We start from the raw sequence: 18,668 nt of genomic DNA, 5'->3' as shown, positions 1-18,668 counted from the left end.
TTGGGGGGTTTGTAGACAGACCAGGGACACATATTAGAGTTAGAGAAACATGGTGAAGTGTATTTTACATAATATGTGACCTTTAACATTAATAATAATGATAACATAGCGCTTCTCTGAATACTCTGAGACGCCTAACAAAGAAGAACAACAAAACAAAACATTGAAAACAAAACAAAGAAGAAATAATCTAAGAGAAGGAGGAAACTTCTGTTTACCTTATTCTTTTGAAGACTTGCGTGTGTAAGGGTGAAAGGTTAACAGAATAACTATACGCAGGTCCATGTCTGCTGTGGTGCAAGGAAAACTAGGGGGCTCAAAGCGACAGGTCAGAGGAAGGTCACACTTCCACATATGATATTGAAACCTATGAAATCCAGAAATTTTGCTTAACTGGTTTCGTCAAAGTACCGTAGTATACATGTGCAGTGAAGAAAAGTATAATCAGCTTTCTGTAGAAACATGGAAAAAAAACACAGATGTTAACACATTGTCCTCTAATGAATTCTGTCTACTTCAGCTTACACAACTCAGCAGAGTCTCCAGGAGACCAGTTAAACCCCAGTCCAGCATGTAGAGGCTGAGTGAATGTGGTCTGGACTCTGTGGAGGAGAAGGCAGACTAATGTGGGAAGGCAGCTTGAAGTGAGCACCTGCAATACAAGGCTGTAAAAATCTGAGAAACCACAGGGAGGCGTCAGAGTGCCACTGAATTTCACCACCATTAGGAAATGTGTCGATACACCTTTATAAATGTGAACTTTGAATAAATGGTTGATATGAAATTATAATGAAGTAGTACACAGTATGTATCGTCCAGGCACTAATAAGTGAATACTGGTTTCATCAAACTTTGTAGTAATGATGCAACACTGAATACAAATATCTCAACTAGAGACGTTTGGATTTTTGACTGATATACTCTGCAGTCATTATCAGGTTATTTATTAAGTCTGGCTGAGGCTCGTTAGTGGAAACTGCAAAAAGGCCGTTCTTTTTTTAAGTACAATAGAGCGACACCTAAACAGTCAAATAAGGAGAATGGTAGTGGCTGAAACAGTGGATACTTTTATGAATGAGATACATTTCTAATGTGCAGCTATAAGTCCGACCTTTTAGAAGACTAACATCCCACCAATAAACGATCAATTGTTTTGATCCAATCAGTAAAAGTCTTTAAAACAAGACATCTTCTATCATTTTACTCTCCGAAGATCGTCTGTTTAAAACGATAGGTCTTACATTGTTTTAAATTTTATTATTCAGAGAGTTTGTTACTTTGATTTTCAGATGCAGTGTCTTCCACATATCAGGAGCATAAAAACGTATTCTCCATCACTTTTTTTTGTCTGATAATATTTCCTGCAGCCTTCAGCCTCTGTGCTTTCTGATTAGTATTCTGGTTGTCTGAGTGTTATGTTGTTTTTAGATTATTATAATTTATGTTTTAAGGTGCCGCATTGTATATTTTTCTATCAATTGGGGGGGGGTCTGACCGAGAAGTGTATATAAATGAACCTTTAGATTGCATCTTTACATAAGTGAAACAGCAATGATACTGCACAGATAATAGAACACGTGTCATCATTAGCACAGACAGCCTTTATGGCTTCACCCAGAGGTGGTGAGTATCTGAAAAATGTAAGTTGTACAACGACAAAGTTTGGCTTTTGTATTTATTGAAAGGCTTTTTGCAAAAAGGATCAACACAGAGTTTTGACAAGATACAAAACTGTTTCCCAGCACCTTTACACCTTTGCTATATTCAGATGGTAAACCCTCCCTAAGTGGAAGGATGGACGTAAATTAGAAACGTAGTGGAATAGACACCTGGTTTACCAGTAGTCTCACACAGGAATGATATTAGTATACTTTTACTGACTGTGATTTGGAAGGGTTTCCATTAGCTTGGAAGCATTTTACAGAGGGTCAAAAGATCAGAAATGTGTTAAGAAGAGACATTTCCATTACACATGAAAGAAGGGAGTTTCTAATAGATAAACTAAACTATTTACAGAGCAACACAGAGTATCAATTATAATGCTGAAGTTACAGGTGACATGTGTGCAGTGATTAACGACATGCAATAACAATCAGCTTTTAGCAACAAATGTGAACATAATCAAGCTGATGAATTAAAACACTAAAATCAACCCACTGTTCTCTGCCTCAAATGACTTAAGTGTATTTCAGTTTTATGAACTTAGCAGTGACTTCAGCATTATAAAACCTGAGTCCAGCATGTAGAGGCTGAGTGAATGTGGTCTGGACTCTGTGGAGGAGAGTCATGGTTTGAGAGATGCTATAGAAAGACAGAATACCTGCTCTGTGATCCAGGTACACTCCGATTCTGGGAGACCAGGGACCTGAGACAGGAGTTTGGACACTGTTGTGCATTAAGTCATAACAGTTTTTGTAACAATATAGTACCCAAGATTGGTCATTGTGTCCAAAACCACATTCATTCAAGCTCCCTGCTCTGCTGATATTCTTGTATGCAACTGCTACACAAACTCCGTCCCCAATCCACTCCACCTCCCAGTAACAACGTCCAGTCAGACTCTCTTTACTCAGGACCTGATCATAATTAGTGAATCTGTCTGGGTGATTAGAGTATGGCTGCTTTTTACTCGAGAATTTTGATTCTTTGTTCTCCTTAGATAATAACAGGTTCTTGGATGTTGTGTTTGGATCCAGTGTGATGTCACATGAGTATTTTAAGAAATCAGCTCTGGTCTTGGGCTGTGGCTCTGATAGTAAAACATCCACTTCAGTCACTGTCTGTGAGATGTTTGTCCATTTCTCTCTCAGGACGTCCTGTAGTTTATCTCTGAATTCTGACACAGCCGCTGTCACATCCTCAAAGTACCTCAGAGGACGAATCTTGATGCTGGATGAGTGTGTAGATTCACTGAGGGGTGACAGTGAGGGGTAGTCGTGTAGAAACTGGTTGTGATCTTCTGTGTGTGAGAGCAGAACATCTTCATCACCTCATCATGACGAGAGCAGACGTTCTCCTGGAGCTTCTTGGAGGGCTCCACTAGCTTGTGTTTCTTAAAGACAGGTAGTTCATAATGAGGCTGAAAATGTTTCTCACAGTAAGAGGCCAAACATTGCAGACAGGACTTATAAGCTTTCAGTTTCCTCCCGGTGCAGACATCACAGGCCACATCTTCAGATCCAGCATAGCAGTGATCAGCAGGAGCAGCTTGGAGTCCAGTCTTCTTCAGCTTCTCCACCAAATCTGCCAACATGGTGTTTTTCCTCAGGACAGGCCTCGGTGTGAAGTCCTGCCTACACTGAGGGCAGCTGTAGATTGTCTTTTCATCCTCTTTATCCCAGTGGCTTTTAATACAGTTCATACAGTAACTATGTCCACAGGGAATAGCAACCGGATCCTTCAGGAGATCCAGACAGATGGAACAAGAGAAGGCCTCCCGGTCTAGTTGAACTCCTTTCTGCGCCATTTCTCCTCTCTGTAACGACGACTGTCTGAGTTTCACTTCCTTTGAAATCAGTAGTTTCATCTCTGATCTACACAGCATGTGTTTGTTCAGTGTCTGCTCTTGCACCGTCCCACATGTTGGTTACACCCATCCTCAAACTGTAGATCTAAAGGGGAGGGAACAAGAAAATAAACGTCAGAGTGGAGCTGGCTGTGTCTGAGAGCAGGAAGAAGAGGGAGGGGTTAACAAGCTCTGACTCATGTTTCATGCCTCTGACCAGGCAGATTCTCAACATGAATACATAACCACTCTCTGTTGCATGGAAGAAAACTCTATAAGCAAGCATGTAAAAAACTCTAGTCACACATTTCCTAACATAATTTAATAAAACACAGAGAATAACTGAACTGTTTCTACAACTACTGTCTGAACAGAGCTACCTGTGAGCAGCAGCATTACAAGCTGTGAAAATCTGAGACACCACAGGGAGGCGTCAGGGTTCCACTGAACTTCACCACCATTAGAAGAGGTGTTTTCACATACTGGTGGTTCACATACTGGATTAAATACATTGACCTGACCTTTATTTCTTGTTTTTAACTATCAGATGGTCAAACTGATGATCAAGCAGATCATTGATGTTGTCTTTAGACATACTTCGCCTCAGATTGAAGTCATAATCCTGTTTCAAATACAAACCTACTGATTCCTACTGCTGCTTTAATTTACAAAGCCTCCCCTTGCAAAAGTCGGTTTGATTACAAGTAATGGAAGAATTTGAATATGTAGTAGAAGTAGTACACCGACAAAAAATACCTCAGTGTCCTTTTGTCGCTGCTCATTTGCTGATCCACGCTGCACAGGGCTGGGGAGCTCTTGCACTTGTATATTAGTGAAGGAGAGGGAACAAGGAAATGTGTGCACAGAGTGGAGTTGAGCAATAGGGAGGGGTTACCATGCTGCCCTCACTCATGTGATGAATTCTCTTAAAGGGACAGTGTGAGTTTGTCAGTCTGAGTTTTATCGTGCAGTGAAGATTAAAAGACAACATTGAACAACCACATGATGTTTTTAAATAACTTACAGCTCACAATAGTTGAAGCAAACATTGAAAAGCTTCATGTTTGGTTTCCTCTGAAATCTACAGTTTCATAGAGCTGTTTTGTATAACTGAAAAAAGATTTCTTGTGCTCTTTAAGGAGAAGACAACACAGACAGTGTACAAACAAACAACAACATACAGATTCATAAAAGACGTAATGCTGCAATCGAGAGGTTAGACTTTGGAGAATTCATACAAAAGTACAATAAAATAGTACGCAGAAGTTTAAATTTGTGTTTCATCTGTGTATGTTTTTCAGGGTTCCACTGAACTTCACCACCATTGGAAGAGGTGTTTTCACATACTGGTGGTTCACATACTGGATTAAATACATTGACCTGACCTTTATTCCTTGTTTTTGACTATCAGATGGTCAAACCGATGATTGAAGCAGATCATTGATGTTGTCTTTAGACATACTTCGCCTCAGATTGAAGTCATAAACAGATTGAAGCTTATCTTTTAATAGTTTTACCGGTCAGTTTTAGAAGAGAAAATGACTTTCAGATGATTGTTTCTTAATTCTTGGCTTGCTGATGAGCTTTATGTCTGACATGTTTTTGTTGTTGTTGCCTCCCTTCGTAAACAGCCAGTGACTACACCATGTATCCGTTCTCAACCCAAAATGGAAAAGACTTCCAGAATCTTCTCTCGGTCTATCTGGATGCAGCTTTCTTCCCGTGTTTACGAGAGCAGGATTTCTGGTGAGCCGTGACTGCTGCTTCTCATATTTGTTTCATGTTTGTATTTATTTGACTTGATAGCATTGTAGCAAAAGTCAAATTTTAAATATTCAGTGAAGATTTTGTCTTTATAGTCAGCTGTTAACTCTGTTAGTTGGACTGTTTGTCCTGAGGCTGGCTTCACACTAGGGGAGTTTAGGCCTGATTTTGGGCCTTTTATTTGTCCAAATAATCTTCAAGTGTGTGGTGTCAATACGTTTATTTTACAGCTCCTGATCGAGTCAGAGCCTCCCCGATCTGGAATCCTAAATACAAAAACATGTTTGATATTTACCATTCCAGATCGGGCTGCCTCCGACTGAATACCTGCAGTAGCCAAAAAGAGAGCGAAGAGAGCATCACTTTTACAGCTCACAAACATGCCAGTGAACACAAACATAACTGTGCCCTGAGCCAAGAGGAATATAGAAAAAGAAGAGCAGCTTGAGTAACAACATGAGTGGCTTTTTAATGTCTCGACTGTCTTCCATATTTGTTTTTCTTCTGAAGTCACGTTTCATCACACAAGTTTCTGTGAGATCTCGTGTCTGTGGGATCACCACTGTGAACTCGTTTCTACAAACTGCAGGTGTGTGGTCTCACAGTCGGGTCAAATCGTCTAGTGTGTGCAGTCGGAGGATTATAATGTTTAGAATCATTTAGCTGTCCTTATGTCTTTGGTCTCCCACGTTTTTTAAATAGGTTAAGATCTGAATATTGTCGAGTGTGTAGCCAGCCTAAAAGAGTCCAAGACCTTTCTGATATCACTTGTTTGAAACAGTCGCTGATGAAATCTGCTCTTCACTAGTTCATTTCTGTTTGTGTTGATTTTGCAGGCAGGAGGGCTGGAGGCTGGAGAATGAAAACCCAACAGATCCCAACTCCCCTCTGGTCTTTAAAGGAGTGGTGTTCAATGAAATGAAAGGGGCTTTTGTAAGTCTACTCCAAGTCACCTTTCTACACGTAGATACAATATAGTAAAGTGTTCTTTTAAGTAGCTTCAGATATCTCATATTTCTGCTGCTGTCCGTCCTGTCTCTATGACAACAGTCTGTTGACAACAGCTCCTGTATGACCGACACAGCTCCGTTGCTTTTCTCTGTTTGATATTTTTTATCTGTCACTTTGAGCCACAAACGGAGGATGCTTGACCTCCTACTTTGTCTAGATGATGAACTTTATGATCGGCTGGTTGAAAGAAAAGCGCCGGTGACGTCAACAGCGGCCTCATAAAAAGTTGAAAGATTTTGTAGTTTGAAGTGCTCGGAGCGGCTGCACAAATTAGGCAGAGCGCTCGGAAGAAAGGCGCTGGACGCTGCGCTTTGCTGCTGCTGCAAACGCTCTCTCCTCATTGGGAACAATAGAACAAAGACACTCAGAAAAAGCTAACAAAAAAAAAAATGCTAGGCGGACATGGGGCCTAATGCAACAGCAGTGAAACAAGTTCCAGATATGAGATGAACAGGTGACGTCAGATAAATGGTTTTGAAATAAGAGTGTGTCAGTGACTGTTAAACGTTTGATTGTGTGTTTTTTATTAGTCCGACAACGAGCGCGTGTACGCCCAGCACCTCCAGAACAAGCTGTATCCAGACCACACGTACTCTGTGGTGTCAGGAGGAGAGCCTCTAGCCATCCCTGACCTTACCTGGGAACAGCTCAAGCAGTTCCACGCCACGCATTACCACCCCAGCAACGCCAGGTACATGGACACACACGCGTGTACACTGTGAGCCTAGAAGGGACAGGAAACTGTAAAGTGCTGTGAAGAAATGAGATGAGAGCAGGTGTTAGCCAGCAGAATCCTTTCTTTGTTACATTTAATAATCTCCTGCAGCAGAACGATGCAGGCTCACATTGACACAGTAGATATGAAACACAGGAAACTTGAATAATTTGATGGTAACTGATGCTAGTTTGTCTGTTTCATGCTTTATCGATCTTATTTATTTCAGAATGATCATAATTCCTTAAAAATAATTTAACATGCAGGCTTTAAAATTGCTCAGAAAACACCCCTGAGAGTGTCCTCCATGTGCTCCTCAGGTTCTTCACGTATGGAGATTTGCCTTTGGAGCAGCATCTGAAGCAGATCGAAGAGGAAGCTCTGTCCAAGTTTGAACGCATCAACCCGAACACAGAGGTCCCCCCCCAGCCACACTGGAGCAGCCCTGTGAGTGTCATAATCCAGACCAGCATCTGTAACTTCTACTGATCAATAGATCTTAAAAACTACACCAACAATCTCAACAGCTGTTTATTATTGCATGCTTTTATATTAACACACTGAAATGCATTGATTAGTCGTTTTGATGTCGTCGTGAATCTCAATGGTTTCCCCAGAGAGAGGACCATGTGACCTGCAGCCCTGACGCTCTGGCTCCGGATCCGGCCCGGCAGAACACGCTGTGTGTGAGCTACCTGCTGGGAGAGTAAGACCGAAAATCATTTCTTTTTATTTTGCATTAAGATGGGAGAAGCCATAAAAAGAGCCTCCATCCTCCTCTTTATTCACTACATCTTGGTTGTCATTTCGACGGCTTTTTTAAAGACTGAGAGCTTTACAGTACAGAAAGGATTCACTCAACAATTCTCTTCATTCAAAGTGAAGTTTTTAGCGAGTCCTATTGTTCAGAAATATTTAAAATCTCTTTGTTTTTTTCCCCGTGCAGCATCACTGACACATTTGAAGGATTCACCCTCAGCCTGCTGTCGTCTCTCATGATCTCTGGACCCAACTCTCCCTTCTACAAAGCTCTCATCGAACCCAATATAGGAACTGACTTCTCCTCTGTTGTAGGGTGAGTACGCAGGACGCAAAGTAACAAACTCTCACAAATAAAATGATCAGCAAGCTCAGAGGTTATTTAGAGCGACGGCTGGAGAAGCAGCGAGGACAGAAGTTTGGTTTAATGTGGAGGACTTCTCTGATCCAGAGGCTCAACGACGGTCCAGAACCATTTGATCTGTCAGTGCTGAGACAGCCGATGGAGACGACAGAGAGGGGCAGGAGAGGATGGGGATGATGCCCCCTGGAGGATTTGAATGTTATGGCTCTAATGTTTTAAAATAAACATCCTCATTTTGGCACATTTGTAAATATTTTACAGCCAGCCGCTAAGATTTCAGTTATTGTCAATCCATGCAATTCTCTAAACACCAGATAAGCCAATAGAAGAATGTAATTGCAGTAGATGGGTTCAACCTGTAGAGGGCCGTAGCTATGCATATTTCTAACACAAAATGTGGAATTTAAATTTAGATACTTTGTACTCTGGGGGTTTAGTTACTCTCTAAAGACGGGTTTTCATCTATATGATTTTGCTAAGCTACTTAGATGACAACTTTCTTTTAGAAATGTCTATTAAAAGATAATTTAACATTTTAGTATATTGCTGCTGAGCTGTGATGCTCTGCCTCATGTGCTGCAGACAGCGCTCAGAGTACTGCATTGTTCTGAAATGTTGTGTTCTGCAGATATGACGGCAGCACCAAAGAGGCGTCGTTCAGTATAGGACTGCAGGGAATGGCCGAGGAGGACACCGAGAGAGTGAAGCAAATCATCAGCCAAACCATCAACGACATCATCGAGTAAGTCCCACGCTCCCTTTTGTATTTAAGACTTTAATATATGTTTACAAACCTGCTCTCTCTAAGTGTCAGCTTGTTTTGATAAAGCCATAAACTGTAAGGTCTACTTGCACATGAAGGATGATGAGTTGCTTGGTTACATGAAATTGAAACGGCACATAAGATAAAATGAGTCCTCGTCATCATCGACAGGAGCGGCTTTGAGGAGGAAAGAATCGACGCTCTCCTGCATAAGATCCAGATCCAGATGAAGCACCAGTCCACAAACTTCGGCCTGTCTCTGGCCTCGGTGAGTTCACAAACACAAGGACACTGCATGTATTTATAAACCTCTATGTGTGAGATATGTCAGGAAGAATGATGATGTTAGTTATGTTGTCTCTGCTGAAATCTTGTGTTTCTACCACTATATACTCTGTGTATTTCTATACAAATACAGAATGTTTTAAACATGTCTAAACGTATGAGATGAGCTTGTTTTCACAGCAGTTTATTTGCTGATTTCTTCCTTTTTTTGATGAGTTGCAGTAAACTCAATAATCACAGAGAGTATAATATTTAAAGGGATTACACATGTGTATGAGAAGTAAAGTTTTAATCACTATACATCAATGTAAGAGTCAAACAGGACACTTAGATTAGCTTTATTTTGTCAGTAATGTTATAATCGCTTTGTGGATTCTGCTGCATGTTTCACATGTCGGTTTCATTATTCATGGCTGTTTGTGTATGTGTATACATTTTTGTTTTTTCTAGTACATTGCGTCATCGTGGAACCACGACGGCGACCCGGTGGAGCTGCTGCAGATCAACGACAGCGTTGCCAAGTTCAAACAGACCCTGAAGGAAAACCCTCGCTTCCTCCAGGACAAAGTCAAGCACTACTTTAAGGTGTGTGACACTGGGAAAGTACTTTTCTTCAAAACATCCAGAAATATGTGAAAAAAAGGTTTAAAAAAAATACAAGAATAAACCTTTTACAAGTCTCACTAATGTTCTCTGTAGGGGGAAATACTCGGTCTGCTCTTAAGGTCAACCTCAGCAGCCCTGGAGTGTTTTAAGATCATGACAAAAAAACATGAACTTTGAAGGTTTTCTGTATCATTTGTGTTTTTTCTCTTCCTCTTCAAATCCCCATTACCCCCCCTACAGGAGAACACACACAGACTGACCCTGTCCATGAGTCCGGATGAGGTCTACTTGGAGAAACAGGCCAAAGCCGAGGAGGAGAAGCTCCAGAAAAAGATCCATGCTCTGTCAGACAGCGACAAAAAAGACATCTATGAAAAAGGTACAAATGATTGAAACTGCTCCACGGAGGAAATCTGTGTTTCTCTGCTTCTGTTAAAACACTTTCTGAGCTTGACTCTGTGAAATCACACAGAATTGTCTGAAGCAAACAGGCTTTTATTGGCTGCTTGATTGATTTGATTGAAGCCCCAAAAAATCCAATAAACCATCAGATTAACACAATAACTGGGAAAAAAACATCAAGCGCTGCAATGTGACTGTATACAGAATATATTCATGTTGACCTGTTCTAGATCCCTCATTTAGTCATATAGTGTTACAATGCTGGATGTTCAAACTAAACACAGGCAGAGTTATAGAGCATGAGGTAAACATATGTTGGAGTAATCCCAGGATGAGTCAGCAGAGGGCGCTAAACGGCTTGAGGTGTTTTTATTGACACCAGTATCAGATAAATAAGATGTTTTTTGTGCTGCAAATCATTCAAAGCTGCTCTATAAGTTTTCAAAGACAGACAAAAGTGTTACTGAATTGAGTGTCATTTGCCAGTTTTAGTCCGAGGGGGTGAGGAGTTGCCTTAAATATTAAAAACCGTCTTTGAGGGGACTTGTTAGAAACATTAAAGTACAGAGATTTACTGATGGAAAACCATAAAAGAACATTTCACCTGCATTCACTTTTCTGTTTATGACCCAACCAGTAAAACTTGTTGAAACATTTCAGAAGGATTTGATTGAGGCACTTCTGATTTAACTGTCTGTTTCATATTCATGTTCTTCTTCTTCTTCTTGGGAAAAGGTCTGGAGCTGCTGGCTGCTCAGAGCAAAACGCAGGACGCCTCCTGTTTGCCGGCACTGAAAGTGTCTGACATTGAGCCCACGATCCCTGTTACTCCTGTTCAGATCAGCACAGCAGGTACGGCCCAGTGTCCGCTCTACACAAGTTTATAAAACATTATACACAACAAGGAAGAATCATCTCAGAGTGTTGTGGTTAAAACCCCTTAAAATGTTTCCTCTCCTTGTCTCCTTCAGTCGGCGTACCGGTGCAGTACTGTGAGCAGCCCACCAACGGGCTAGTTTACTTCAGAGCCATGTGCAGTCTCAACACACTGCCGGAGGACCTCAGGCTCTATGTCCCGCTCTTCTGCAGCGTTGTCACCAAGTAAGTTCACCTGACAGTCGATTGGACCAGAGCAAGATTTCAAAATGTGTCACCTGGTATATGAAAAGTTTGAAGATATTATGCTTTATTGATCTTTTCTGTATTTGTGTAAGGTTTGGACAGGTGGTGTTTGAAAGCATTTTAAAGATTGCATGTGTGTCTGTTTGTTAAATCAGGATGGGCTGTGGAGGTCTGGACTACAGACAACAGTCCCAGCAGATGGAGCTGAGGACTGGGGGCATGTCTGTCTCCACCCAGGTCGTCCCTGACTCCACCCAGCTGGACATGTACGAGCAGGTCAGTACCAGCTTACTGTGTTTGAAAAGTCTTACAAATATATGGATAGAAGTAATGTTTGGACAGAGACATTTCTGGACAAGAATACTTTAGATGATGTAGGGAGTGAGTCTGAGCCTGAAGGCAAAGCTCTCCATTTACCGGTCACCTATGATCATGAGCTATGGGTAGTGACCGAAATAATAAGATGGTGGATACAAGCGGCTGAAATGAGTTTCCTCCAGAGGTCGGCTGGGCTCAGTCTTAGAGAGAGGGCGAGGAGCTCAGACATTCTGGTAGAGCTCAGAGTAGAGCCGTTTCTCCCTCAAATCTAAAGGAGCCAGTCGAGGTGGTTCGGCCATCTGATTAGGATGCCACCTGGACGCCTCCCTTTGAGGTCTTCTGAGCACGCCCCAACTGGGAGGAGACCCCGGGGTAGACCCAGAGTTTACTGGAGGGATTACTGTGTATATCCCCACTGGCCTGGGAACACGTCAGAATCCCTCAGGAGGAACTGGGGAGAGAGAAGTCTGGGTTGAATTACTACTGCTGCCACAGAGACCTGACCTTTGATAAGTGGAAGAAAATGGATGAATGGAGTAATGAAGTATGCTGCTCCATGTCAGGTTCCTTCATATATGACATCACATGTAATTTAGTAACTTTATTCTATATTAATTAAATGTTTGTTCTTTATTATGATGATTCTTGTGCATTGTGGAAACCCATCTTCTTTCTGCTGCGTCGTCTTCAAAAATCAAATGTCTCCTCAAAGCTAGAGAAATTGAAACTGAGTGATCGTGTGTTACATAAACAGAGGTTGTGATTTATCTTGGTTCAGTGTTTAACTGCTGCTGGTTACATTACATCGGTATAAAACAGGTAATCAAAGAAGAGTCTTGTCTCTGTGTTCTCTGTTCCAGGGTGTCCTCCTGTCCTCCTCCTGCCTGGAGAGAAACCTTCCTCACATGTTTCATCTGTGGAGCGACATATTCAACAAGTACGTCCTCCTTCACTTCTTATAAACTGAGAGAAAATGTGTCCTGAAATTCGAGGAGGCTGAGAAGACAGCTCGATATTTATCTTTTTTTTTTTTTTGTTCACTACAGCCCCCACTTTGACGAGGTGGAGCGCCTGAGAGTGCTGGTGATGATGTCAGCACAGGAGTTAGCCAATGGGATCTCCTACTCGGGCCACATGTACGCCATGACACGTGCAGGCCGTCACCTGACTCCAGCAGGAGACCTCAATGAGACGCTTGGTGGGATGGAACAGGTATGCACCTGGAGTGTTGATCCTAAAAAACTAAAATGATAGTGTCTGACTCCTGCACGTCAGCTTTAAGAAGTGTTGTCATAGTGATTTAAAGCTTGAAGTAAATTACGCAGACGCAGATTCAAGACATACAGTATAGCATGATTTCTTTCTGACAAGCAGAGACAATTTCATTTGTTCCTACTTTGTGCAAGAGGTTTTTTGTTTTTCCATTCTCTCGCTTCATATTTTATCCATCTTTTATCAATGATTACTTCAGGTGAAGTTTATGAAGAGGGTCGCTGAGTTGTCCGACCTCAGCCAAGTCATCCGAACGCTCGTCAGGATCAAGAAGCATCTTCTCAACCCGGACAACATGAGGTGAGATGTTACACCTGAGGAGAGGTTTTCTTTTAAAAGGTTTTGTTTTGGGGCTTTTTGGGCCTTTATTTTAGAGACAGGACAGTGGACAGAGTCAGAAATCAGAGAGAGAGAGAGAGAGAGAGAGAGAGTGGGGAAAGCAGGAAATGAGCCACAGGTCGTCCACTTGGAGGACTACAGCCTCCACACATGGGGCGTCCACTAACCACTAGGCTATGGTCGCCTCCATGGTGATAGATTTTTGAATGATGAAGAGATAGTGACAGTATTCTGCAGTTAATGTTATTTTAATTACTGCAACATGGTTTCAATATAAAGGGTCTGTTTGTAACATGCTCGTCAATGTAAATGTTTGTCTCTTACAGGTGTGCGATCAACACTACTCCACAGAAAATGTCGGACACGGCAGCACAGCTGGAGAGCTTCATGAAGGACGTGGCTGACAACAGAAAGGAGCGCAAACCGGTCAGAAGTAACATTATTGAGGTAAACTATCAACAAACAAATCAAAACATGAAAGCAGGCAGAATAATTCTTAAAATTAGATTTTAATATTCTCTTGATTTTTTTTTCTAAAGAGGCCTCTCGACCCATCGGATGTCTCGGGGCTGAGCCGGAAACTCATCTCTGTAAGTTTTCAGGAACATCTTACATTTCTCTGTTTGTTTGCTCGCTATGTCAGTGGTTCTCAACTGGTGGGTAGGGGCCCATAAGTGGGTCACAGAGCTGTTTTCAGTAGGTCGTGACTGAGTTCCTAGGGGGAAAAAATGATGGTGTCAAAAAATCTGTAAAGTTCTATGTTCTGTATCTTTGTTCTGTCACATCTTTTGAAACATCTTTCATTGAAAATAAACCTGATAGGTTGAACAATATCAGAAACTCTGGTCGCAGGAGGAGATGGTGATGAGTCCTAAAGCTAAACCCATTAAGAACCACTCCTCTAAATATATCCCTGCCATAGTGAGTTCACATTATATTAAAGGCAGAACCGTCTCTGCAGATTAAAGAAGATAAAATAATGGAAAAGATGAGGAAAGGCCGTCTTATAGAAACGCAGAAATACAGATTTTAAAGTCAAAAATCTTTGAAGAAGCAAAATAACACCAACACAAAACAGTTGAACCTTTGATTTCAATAGTTGTGAGATCACCTGTAATTTTATTTTGTCCTTTATTATGAGACATTCCTTCAAAACAAAGTCCTGTGCATGCATGAGATTATAAATATAACGCTTATTTGTTTTTTTTTAATACCTGAGTACAATATTCCACCAGTACCGCTCAGCTCTCTCTTAACCATAGTTTACATCTTATTGTATAATATAACTGTTTTGTTTGTATATATACTGGTGGGTTTAGTATTTGTATATGTTCTATATTTAACTACTTCTCTACAGGTGTGCTCCGACAGGTTTTTGTTGTACTTGTACAGTGACAGTAAAGATCATCTTCTCTGATTTCAGGAGCAAAACTTCCAGCCGTGTCAGATGAAAACGTTCTTCCAGCTTCCCTTCCCTGTTCACTTTATCAGCGAGAGTATTCGTACGGTACCCTTCTCCCACCACGACTACGCCAGGTAACCACACCTGTACCTGGCAGCACTTCCTTTAAAAGTGTGATTTACACGGACAGTTTTTCTACGTGTAACTTTTAGTTCATCTAAAGTGTAATAAAAACTTGTTGTTTCCTTTTTTCTCTTAAAGTTTGTGCATCTTGGCGAGGATGATGACGGCTAAGTTTCTGCATGGAGAAATCAGGGAGAAGGGAGGAGCCTACGGGGGCGGGGCCAGGATGGGAGGAGGTCTTTTCTCTTTTTACTCGTACAGGTGAGAGGCCGCCACACCACACTCAACAAAGTTTTAAAAAACATTGTGGAAATTGTAATGACGTGGAAATACAACAACAGTTCATTTTGTTGCCTTGGCTGAAACAAGTTTAATATTTTATATACACTCAGGCTTTCTCGAACCTTAGAAAACGATGTGCATTTTGGTTAATAGGTGTATTTAATGGAATCTAATACATACAAAATCTCCATACTTATGAAGGAGTAGAGGTAGATTCTATAAAAGGGGGCAGGCTGGGTTGTCTTCAAGATATGAATTTTGTTAAAGGTGACATATTCTCCTCCTCTTCAACCAGTTTAAAAAAGTCTCAGAGCTCCTCAAAACATGTGTGTGAAGTTTCTTGTTCTAAATCCACTCTGATCCAATATTTCATCATGTCTATAAACCCCTCTATTTCAGCCCTGCTCAGAACAGGCTGTTTCTGTGTCTGTACCTTTAAATATGTAAATGAGCTGTATTTCACCACTCCCCCTCACTGGAAGGGCTCGGGTGTCTCAGGCTTTCTTGCTACCTGCTCTATTGTTTACGGTGAGAAGGCAGACTCAGAGGGCAGAACAAACACCTAGCTGTGGGAGTGTCACCCACCTGGGGGAGGGGCTACTGCTCTTCGTGATGTCATGAAGGGAAAAACTCCAAACGGCCTGTTTGAGTACACATTTTCTGAAAAGTGGAGCAGGCAAAAGACAGAGAGGATGGACTTTTCTCATCATTGGGGGGTTTGTAGACGGACTAGAGACACATAGAAACATGGTGAAGAGGATTTAACAGAATATGTGACCTTTAAAATGGATTTTAAATCAAGTTTTGGAGAGACAAGGGAAAGAACCAAAGTTGCAGCAGCACTTATTTTGTTCTAATCTAATGAAATTTGAATTGAATTCCTGAAAGAGATTTGTTGCCATATTCTCAAATGTGACCTCTTCTTCCTCCCTTTGTCCAAAATGCAAAATCTTTATATTCCAAGAATATTCAGGCGATCTGTCTGGAAAAAAAGAGACACAGAAGACTGAACAATTTACTAAGGGAAGCCATCATGGGGCGTTTTTGGAAGCTGTAATAAAATATTCCAAATGACTTCTACGTTTAAAAAGAATCTTCTTTGAGATGAACAGTGTGTCGTTGATTTTGTATTTCTTTCTCGTACTTCTCTAAGGGATCCAAACTCAGTGCAGACCTTGTCTGTGTTTCGTCGAGGTGTGGACTGGGCGAAGTCGGGACAGTTCACCCAGCAGGACATCGATGAAGCTAAACTGTCAGTGTTCTCGGCTGTAGACTCGCCTGTGGCCCCCGCGGACAAAGGTGAGGAACGACTGAGTGATCCCTCCAGCTGCTGTCAGGATGCCTCACCTGATCCTCCTCCAATCAGATCTCTGGAGCTTTAACATCTCAGTACATCACTGACAACTTCAACATTAGAAGTCTTTAATGGAGGTTAAAAGCTTTTAAAGGATTAATGAATAAAATGATGAGTAAAAAGTTGAATTATAAGCAAGTTCAGATATGAAGAGATCTTCATTAGTTTTATTAACTTAGTCTCCGTCTCTGTTGTAAAGCCGTCACTGTCTCCACTTTATCTCTTAGCCGTCTGGTTTGTTCACTCTGTGTTTGTGTTGCAGGAATGGGTCGCTTCCTCAGCGGAGTCACCGATGAGATGAAGCAGAATCACAGAGAAAGACTTTTTGCTGTCACTCACCAAAGTCTGGTGGAAGTGGCTGAAAGGTACAAACTTTATGTCCCCTTACATAACTCAGAAATGAAGAGAAGGAGAAGCTAAAAGAAAAAACAGACTGACAAACTGTTCCCGTTTATTCCCACATCAAGTGTTAACTCGTGTCTTGCTTTCCCCCTCGCTGCAGATACCTCGGCGTCGGTCAGATGACGTGTGGAGTTGCTATCTTGGGTCCAGAGAACAAGGCGATTAAAAAAGATCCCTCATGGATCGTAAAATAATCCAGTCTGTAGGTAACTTGTGATTTAAATACTCAACTGGACTTCTGGAGAATCACAGCTGCACGACTTCTTCTGTACTGAATGCTGAAAGTCTACGGTTAGGATTTTTTATTAAAGAGTCAAAAAGCTGAAGCGCACAATATCAAGAGGAGGACTGAGAGCTGCTGTCATGGTTCAGATACGTCTTCATTCTGTATATATTTAATGAAATATATGATCATGTTGGAATACACTATGTGAGTGAGCTCTTCTTTTTGGGATCATTGTTAAAGTATCATCAAGAGATATATCATTTATATAAACTTCAATCAGGTGTTGTTGTTTTTTTCTGCAGGATACAAATGACTTTCTTCCTCCGTGGTTTACTCTGGGAAACTCAGAGCAGAGGAAGAACATCAGAGCCATTCTGTCTAATTCAAACAACAAACTGTGTCATGTGCAAACATTCAGTCAGGTCATGTTGGTCTTTGTGGGGGCGCATGTAGTCTAGTGGTTTTTGTGCACGCCCCATGTATGGAGGCTGTGGTCCTATTTTCCACAAATTTCACATTTTCATTGGTTCCTCAGTTAGGAAGTGATTGAACATGAATTATGATCTTAATATGTTTCCCTCAGTACGACCCTTATGAGGTAGAAGTAAACAAAAGCATATCAAGATCATAACTCATGTTCAACAACTTCCTAACTCTCTATCGATGAGCTGTAATCAGGAAGGAAATGAGAACAAACTCTTAGATAATGACCTGTTAACTATAGACTATGGTCATGTAGATAAGGTACTAATAAGTGCTTCATAATGACCAATAAGCAGCCAGTATGCTACTAGTTAGCATGCTAATAAGCCGCTAGTTAATGTTGAATATTATGACCTTAAATTGAAGTTTTAACAATTATTTTTCAAGTCTTTGAACACCGCAGGTGAAATCAATTTCCCTCCATTTAATCGGGTTTGAAGCACAAATCAACAGATTTAAAACTCAGGGTGAATAAAACCAAAGAATTGCTGCAGGTCAACACATCTGGTGAGATGATTGAGTTTTTAAAATCAGACACTCTAACCTCAGTTCCCTTTTCTAAAATCCTAATTAACTGATAAATAAAACAGAGTCACACGTCTTTGCACACAATAAATGCTTTATTACTCTGACAGGACGGTCACATCTCACTGCCGGCACATGAAGGTAAAATGTTGCTCCACTTCCAAAACTACAGCAACAGCAGGACCCTACTCACAAACACCACTATAGAGATGTCACACACACACACACACACACACACACACACAGAAAGCCCAGAGTGGATAGAAACAACAAAGGCAATAATAATTTAAGGGATTTTTTAACATGGATATCATTAAAAAAAAGTCACCATTGTAGGCTCTAGGGTCACCGAAATATTTCATCACACATAAAGTAAATCATGCTTAACGCTTTTATATGATGTGTGCTGTGAGTTTGATGGCACTACAACATGTTATAGTATAGTTATTACTTATTTAATTACCATATTTAATGATAAAAAAAATCACTAAAATTACATGAAAGCCCTTTATCCAAAGCAACGTGATGTAGTTTATAGAGCAGGAGGACATTTATTCATAATGGGTTTTTATTTTACCCTACACCTTACAAAAGGGATTTTATTGAACATTGGATTATTTATAGGCTATTGAAAAATCCTCAATTT

At 41.0% G+C, this 18,668-nt stretch overlaps 2 protein-coding genes across 2 annotated transcripts in view; one reads left to right on the top strand and one right to left on the bottom strand.

Moving 5' to 3' along the window:
- Positions 1-18,668, top strand: part of LOC110000619 (presequence protease, mitochondrial) — a 40,246-nt gene that overhangs the window by 4,348 nt on the left and 17,230 nt on the right. Inside the window, exons 5-24 of the mRNA XM_065953612.1 lie at positions 5,137-5,251; positions 6,106-6,202; positions 6,811-6,971; positions 7,316-7,442; positions 7,613-7,701; positions 7,942-8,070; positions 8,747-8,860; positions 9,053-9,149; positions 9,617-9,751; positions 10,013-10,151; positions 10,910-11,026; positions 11,146-11,275; positions 11,452-11,572; positions 12,475-12,551; positions 12,661-12,826; positions 13,086-13,186; positions 13,552-13,672; positions 13,765-13,815; positions 14,649-14,761; positions 14,889-15,011. Coding sequence (XP_065809684.1) covers positions 5,137-5,251; positions 6,106-6,202; positions 6,811-6,971; positions 7,316-7,442; positions 7,613-7,701; positions 7,942-8,070; positions 8,747-8,860; positions 9,053-9,149; positions 9,617-9,751; positions 10,013-10,151; positions 10,910-11,026; positions 11,146-11,275; positions 11,452-11,572; positions 12,475-12,551; positions 12,661-12,826; positions 13,086-13,186; positions 13,552-13,672; positions 13,765-13,815; positions 14,649-14,761; positions 14,889-15,011 — 2,323 coding nt within the window. The remainder of the gene's footprint in view (positions 1-5,136; positions 5,252-6,105; positions 6,203-6,810; positions 6,972-7,315; positions 7,443-7,612; positions 7,702-7,941; positions 8,071-8,746; positions 8,861-9,052; positions 9,150-9,616; positions 9,752-10,012; positions 10,152-10,909; positions 11,027-11,145; positions 11,276-11,451; positions 11,573-12,474; positions 12,552-12,660; positions 12,827-13,085; positions 13,187-13,551; positions 13,673-13,764; positions 13,816-14,648; positions 14,762-14,888; positions 15,012-18,668) is intronic.
- LOC110000621 (tripartite motif-containing protein 16) lies at positions 1,659-3,581 on the bottom strand. Its single transcript, XM_020655947.3, has 2 exons — positions 3,572-3,581; positions 1,659-2,989 (listed from the first exon to the last, which is right to left on the bottom strand). The coding sequence occupies exons 1-2, from the start codon at positions 3,579-3,581 to the stop codon at positions 2,178-2,180; spliced, it is 822 nt and encodes a 273-aa protein (XP_020511603.2). The 3' UTR covers positions 1,659-2,177.

Source organism: Labrus bergylta, chromosome 4, assembly GCF_963930695.1.
Source record: "Labrus bergylta chromosome 4, fLabBer1.1, whole genome shotgun sequence".
NCBI lineage: Eukaryota > Metazoa > Chordata > Actinopteri > Labriformes > Labridae > Labrus > Labrus bergylta.
This window is presented reverse-complemented; position numbering and strand designations above follow the sequence as displayed.